Raw genomic sequence first — 6,238 nt, forward strand, 5'->3', positions numbered from 1 at the left:
TGTGTGGCACCTTTCCCACCCCCTGGGACCCAGGCACAGGGCAGCACCCACCAGCTCCATGCATCCCTTCTTGTCCCACACTACTATCTGTTTACAAATAAATGTCAGGACAGTATTTTAAAAAAATTAAATAATATTGTACAACTATAGCTTTTTCAAGTTTTCTTTCTTCCTTTTGTTAGAGATACAAAAAAAAAATGCAGTAAGTATTTGAAAATCCTAGTTTCCTTATGCTTAGTGACAGAAATGAAAAAAAAAAAAAAAAGAATAAGAAAAACTATAAAATACCAAACTGGCAGCAGGTTAGTTCAGCAGCTATCAACAAAAGAACCATGCAGTTGAAAAAAATCTGCCAGGAAAAAGTGTATTTGAAAAAAAAGTGATGGAAGTGGGTTAGGAAAAAAAATTGTAATCACACATTCTTCATTAAAACACTTTTAATACTACACAAGTTACAGTATCACCTTTTAAAAAGTTTAAAAAGGAATATTAACAGTAGCACTGTTGCAACTAAAGCACTTCAAAATAATAGAAAAAAAAAAAAAAGAAAAAATTTGTAGCCCAGGAAGTAGTAATAAAGAATCCACTGGAATATTACTGTAATTGAGCAAAGCAACCAAAAAGAAAAAGCAACATTCAATGTGAGAAAAATGAACTATGTATGAACACCCTCAAATTTTTTTAATTCTTTTTTTGTTTGTTATTTTGTTTTGTTTGTTTTTCTTTTGCAGTTCTGAAGTTTTATGGTGGAGGTTAGACATGGCTGGGGGCTCAAGTCAGCTGAGTGAGCATAGCCACCGTGTGCCATTTCTTTTCCATCTATGTTGTTACTGGGCCAGTGCCTGGCATCAGTGGCTGGGGAGTTTCCATCCTCTCCAGGAGTCACAGAACTGCAGGAGCGGGTGGCTGGCAGGAGGAGGAAGGTGTGCTTCCCTACAGGCCTCTCACACCAATGTCCCTCTGCCCCAAAACAAGGGTGCGCTTTGTCAGGAGCTCAGGAGCAGGTCTCACCCTCAGCACGCTCACAGCTGGGACACCTGATGACACAAAATGGGGGGCTCTTTTAGGCAGGCTTTGGAATTCAGTTTCTGCTTCTTTCTTAAGAGCAGGGACACCGCCTTAATCAAACCATGAACTTCATCCCATGTAAGGTATTATGCCAAGCAACTTTGAAGAACTTGTTACCATCTATCAGCTCAAATTCCATTTTTTTAATAAAGTGCCTAGATACACATTTACACAGATCATAGTGGTTCCAAAGAATCCTTTACAGTTGGCATTTTTTTATATATAGGTATATATATAGGTATGTATATATATATAATGTGCGTTTTCTTCAAATTGGCTAAATGTGTTTACATAAGACACCAATCTTGACTATAAGTTTTAAAGCGTAATATTGACTCAATGAATTTGTTTATCATGCAAGTCTTATCTAATATTACATTGACCTGTAATATGGAACACAATGTAGTGGGTGTGCTCATTAAACACTTCATAGAAAATTACTGTGCATGTGCAGTTCTGATCTTCAAATACTAATAAGGACCATTTCTTCTCTTTTTTAAAAAAATTAGTCTTAAAAAAAAAAAAAAAAACCAAAAAACTCCTCTGCATTAAATTGCAGTTTGAACATTATCACAATAAGAACAGTTGAGTAAAAAGCATCCAAAAATCTTGAATTTTATAGTTGGCTGAAACGATTTCTCCTCCTCCTCCTCTTCTGATACTAGAAGTGTTTATTAGCTGGTCCCTGGGGATGACCTCGCCACCTTTTTGCTCAGAAACAACCGCAAATAACCGAGTTATAAACACCTCGACAGAAGGGCTCGTACAGATGCAGTGTTGCCAATGAACTATAAACAGCACAAAAACATCACTATTAGACTTGAACTATTTCTAGTAACCAATGATTTATTGATTTTAGAAGTCTGCTTGGTGATGCAGAAGCGTGATCAAAAGAAGTGGCTTTACAAAAGAGTTCTCCAAAGTAGCTTAAAAGGCAGGGCCAGGGCCATTATGTACAGCCCTAATTGCTTTCATTTCAACCAGTTTATATTTTCATTTTCAAAGAATAGCAGTAGGTTTGTTTCAAGCATACGTAATAAGGAAATTACAGGTTTCCTCCACCCACATTTGGGCTGTCACTGATATGCCCGCGGGCAATTTGGCAGAGCCTCAGTCACTGCTGTCACTGTACCACACCGTACCTGCCACTACTTGGAAATACCGGGTCAGCGATAGTAACAATAGCAACAGCACTAGAGGTGACTGGTAAGCAAAATCAAAATCCATATGCACTATCTGAAAATTAAAGTAAAATAAAATAAAGTCTCTTCCCCACATCCCCAGCTTGTTCCAAATACACAAAAGCCCCACAAGTGACACTGAAGACCTTCAGAAATGGCAGTGCTACATTGGCACCTTCACCAATCACGTAACTAAGTTCATTATCAAAATTCCACGTTATGGTATGTAATTGGTGAATAAATGCAGTTTTGTAATCTTAGAACTGATCACAAGAACTGCGGTCAACTTTGCCTTGGAAAAAAAACGAAAAAAACAAAACAAAACACCAAACCAAAAACAAACAAACCCAGAAATCCCTAACTCAACAGCGCCTCTTGGACACCTCTCCACATCCTACTCTGGTGGCAGCTTCCCTTGAGAAACAGTGAGCAATTTGGGACTGGATCTGGAGGATCTTCCATCGCACCCTGAGCCACGCGCTTCTGGGAGAAAGCCCTCCTGCTCCCTAAGCTCGCCTGGCCAGTGGGATGGCAAGTGCATGCCTGCCTTGGCTAGCCACTCTTGTCCCCAGCTGCCTCAGACCAAGCCTGCATGCGACCAGCTCTACAGGACAGGGGCCAGGAATAAGGAATCACAGACAGTAAGGCAATCTTTACAATGTCAGAAAGTGTATTTGGCATTTAAAAAAAAAAAAAAAAAAGAAAAGGAAAGAAAAAACAGAAGAAACAAGTGCATACAAATACAGCTAGAAGCATTTCTGGTTTGCCAAGTGCTCTCTAAAAAAAGCAGCGCAAGTCACAGCCTACATTGAACAGTAACTGTCACCAGGGAAGCACAACAAATAGTTGCTATAACAAAAGGGAAAAAAAGAAAAAACGAAACAGAAAAAAAAAAAAAAGAGAAGAATTAGAAGAAATGCCTTTATAATAAGTACATACCTTTGTCTTCAAAAAATATAGAAACACAATGTATTCAAAAAAATCAAAATTATACAGCCATGTTTATGAAGTCTACATTTCCCTTGTCTTGGAGATATATATATATATATTTATATATATATATTTATAGATATATACAGAATTCGAGCAGTTCGAGTTCAAGGTGACGTCGGGCAGCGAGTGCAGGCGAGTCACGAGTCCCTCTCCTTTTTCACTTTCACATCTCCGGCCAGGATGGTGGCGATCTCCCCTTGCATGAAGGCCCAGGGGACGTTGGAGCCGACCAGGGGACACTTCTCCCCGCTGGGGCAATACACCTCCCCGCTGGCTCCCTGCTGCTTGATGCTCTGCCGGGAGCAGGGGAAGCAGAACTTGTGGGAGGGGACGGAGGGGCACTGCACGAAGTGGGTGTCTTCCAGGCGCTCGTGGCAGAGGGTACAACACAACGGGACGCTGGCGGCGAGGGACGAGTCCGGCAGGCTGGCGGGGTGCACGGGCTCCAGCCCGCCCGCCGCCGCCGCGCTGGCCCCCTGGCCCGGCACCTCCCTGCCGGGGCCCAGCCTTCTTTGGTTCATGGCGGAGGGCGAGGGGGGGCTGCTGCTGTTCCTCCGCGTGGTGGAGTGGACCTGGTTGGCGTCTTTGGAGGCGTGGTTGCCCCCGGCATTGTCCGCCACCAGAATGAGGGCGGCCATGGGGGACTGGCCGTTCTGTGCCGCCTCGGGCGGCGTGGTCCGGTTGGAGTGGGGCGAGGCGGTGGGCGGCGGGGGCGACATGAAGGGGGTGGCCGTCAGCGGCAGCTTCATCCCTTCTGACGGGGTGGGCAGCCAGGGCTGCACCTCCCCGTTGATCTTCGGGGGTCCAGCCTCGCCCTCCGGCTCGGGGGAAGGCTTCCTCTTCCGGGCGGCCCGAGCCCCTGCAGAGGCAGAGGTGGGGGGAAGGAGGAGGGTAAGAAGGCAGCGCACTCGCAACGCATTGCCGAGCAACCGCGAAAACGGGCGGCCTCGGCCACCCCCCGGGCACCCGGCCACCCAAGCGGCCGGACCGCCGCCCCGCACGCCCAAAGCCGCCCGGCATCCCCCGCCCCGCATCCATGGAGAGCCACCCCTCCCGCCCTGCCCGCCGCCCCCCGGTCCCCGGCTCCTCACCTGGCTTGGCCACGGAGCCGTTGGTCTCGTAGCCCAGCAGCCGGCCGCCCGCCATGCCCGGCTCTTTCTTGAATTTGCTGTCGAAGGGAGCCACGGTGTGGCTCCCGTGCTGGTGCAGGGCCAGCAGCGTGTCCCGCACTGTCTTGGGCTTGGCCAGCCACTCCTGCTCGGCGCCCGGCCGGCCCTTGCCCTCCGCGGCCAGCTCCGCCGCCGCCGCCGCCGGCAGGCTCTCGGCAGAGCCGCGCTTCTCCTTGGCGCCACTGTCGTGCTCCCCCGCCGCGCCGCCGCCGCCGCCCGAGGAGGAGGAGGAGACGGAGCCGGGACGCTTGTGTCCCAGCTCTCCGGGCTGCCCCGCCGCCTGCGCCGCCGCCTGCGCCGCCGCCGCCGGCTGCTGGGGCACGGGCACGGCCATGGGGGCGGGCGCGGCGGAGATGGCGGCCAGCGAGGCGGCGGCCGCGGCGGCAGCGCGGCTGCCCAGACCGCCGATGGCGGCAGGGAGCCCGGCGCCGTTCACCAGCGGCACTAGGGTGGGCGGTACGGCGTGCGTCCGCCGCGGGTTCGGGCTCTGCCGGTTGAGCTCTGGCGGCTCCTCGGGCTTGGGGAAGCCGTTGGGCACCAGGATCCCGTTGACCTGCCGGCCGCCGCCGTACTCGGCGCCCAGGCGGGGCGGCGGCCGCTCGGCCGCCAGCGAGTAGCGCTCCAGGGGCTGCGGCGGGGGCCGCGCCGCCGCCTCCGCCGCCGAGGGGTGGCCGAGCTGCTGCTGCTGCGCCAGGAGCTCCTTGGCGGAGAGCGGAGGCTGCTTGGCGTGGGGCGGTGGCGGGGCCCGGCCCTCGGGGAAGCAGCCGTGCGCCCGCTTCAGCTGCCGCGCCGTGTCGATGACGAACTCCACGCGGTCGGCGCCCTCGTAGTTGACGCAGCCCCGGCAGACGGGCTCGGTGAAGTCCCAGATCATGGCCCAGGGCATGCGGGGCAGATCGCACAGGTAGCACGACTGCCTGCGGGAAGCAGCCGCCACCGCCGCCGACGACATGTCCCGGCCCCGGGGCAGCGGCGAGCGCCCCCCGCTCCGGCTTCGGCCGCTGCCTCCTCCGCCCCTCGTCACCGGAGTCCCGACGGGCAGGCTCGGGAGCCGCGGCCGCAGCGGGACCGTCCGCCGGGCCCCCTCCCCCTCGCCTTCCTCTTCCGTGCGCTGGAGCGGGGCGCGGCGGGCGCCCCGGCAGGCAGAGCCGCTGCGGGGAACGCCGCTCCCCTCGCCGTCTCCGCCGGCGGCGCTCACAGGGCGGCGGGGACGCGCATCTCCGCCGCGCGGCTGGCGCAGGGCTGCGGCCGCTGCCGCCCGCACGGCTCCCCCGCTCTCTGGCTACTACGGGGCGGCGCGGGGCGGCGGGGGCCGGCGCGGCGCGGCGGGGCGGGTGGGGCGGGGACTGCCACGGGGGCCGGGGCCGGGGCCGGGGCTGGCGGCGGCGCCGTGCCGTGCCGGGCTCCAGCCGCCACCGCCGCCTCTGCGCGCCGCCGCTACGATTCTTCGACAGTGCCGGCCGCGCCTGCGCGGTGGGCGCCCCCGCCCCGCCGCCGCCGCCGCCGCCGCGATCCCAGCCCCGGCCCCTGCCCGCGCCCCCGCCACCGGCACCGGGGGTTCCTCCTGCCGCCGGGGGGCCGCCGCGACCCCGCCCCGATGGCCCCCGGGGAGGGCTGTGGGAGCGGAGAGGGACAAGGCGAGGGGCGGGGGTGCCCCGCAGCTCCCTCCTTCTTTTCTGATTTTATTTTTATTATGGTTGGGTGTATTACTATTCCCCTCACCGCCAAGGGGCTTTGCCGAAACCTCCCACCCGTGGGCGCAGCGGTGCGCGGAGCGCCTCCCGCAGTGCGGGGCTCTGTGTACCCCCTCTTGTCCCCCGCCGCGCT

At 55.5% G+C, this 6,238-nt stretch overlaps 1 protein-coding gene across 2 annotated transcripts; it reads right to left on the bottom strand.

Annotated features, from left to right (window-relative positions):
* Positions 1-350: 350 nt before the first annotated feature.
* Positions 351-5,479, bottom strand: IRF2BP2 (interferon regulatory factor 2 binding protein 2). Of its 2 annotated transcripts, XR_013339711.1 has the most exons (3): positions 4,334-5,479; positions 3,189-4,101; positions 351-1,037 (listed from the first exon to the last, which is right to left on the bottom strand). XR_013339711.1 is itself a non-coding variant. In XM_031504330.2 (2 exons), the coding sequence occupies exons 1-2, from the start codon at positions 5,361-5,363 to the stop codon at positions 3,380-3,382; spliced, it is 1,752 nt and encodes a 583-aa protein (XP_031360190.2). In that variant the 5' UTR covers positions 5,364-5,479; the 3' UTR covers positions 1,192-3,379. The 2 variants fall into 2 exon arrangements, 1 of the variants encoding a protein (XP_031360190.2); XM_031504330.2 differs by lacking the exon at positions 351-1,037 and having other exon boundaries at positions 1,192-4,101.
* Positions 5,480-6,238: the final 759 nt, after the last annotated feature.

The sequence above is a fragment of the Lonchura striata genome, chromosome 3 (genome assembly GCF_046129695.1).
Source record: "Lonchura striata isolate bLonStr1 chromosome 3, bLonStr1.mat, whole genome shotgun sequence".
NCBI classification, from domain to species: domain Eukaryota; kingdom Metazoa; phylum Chordata; class Aves; order Passeriformes; family Estrildidae; genus Lonchura; species Lonchura striata.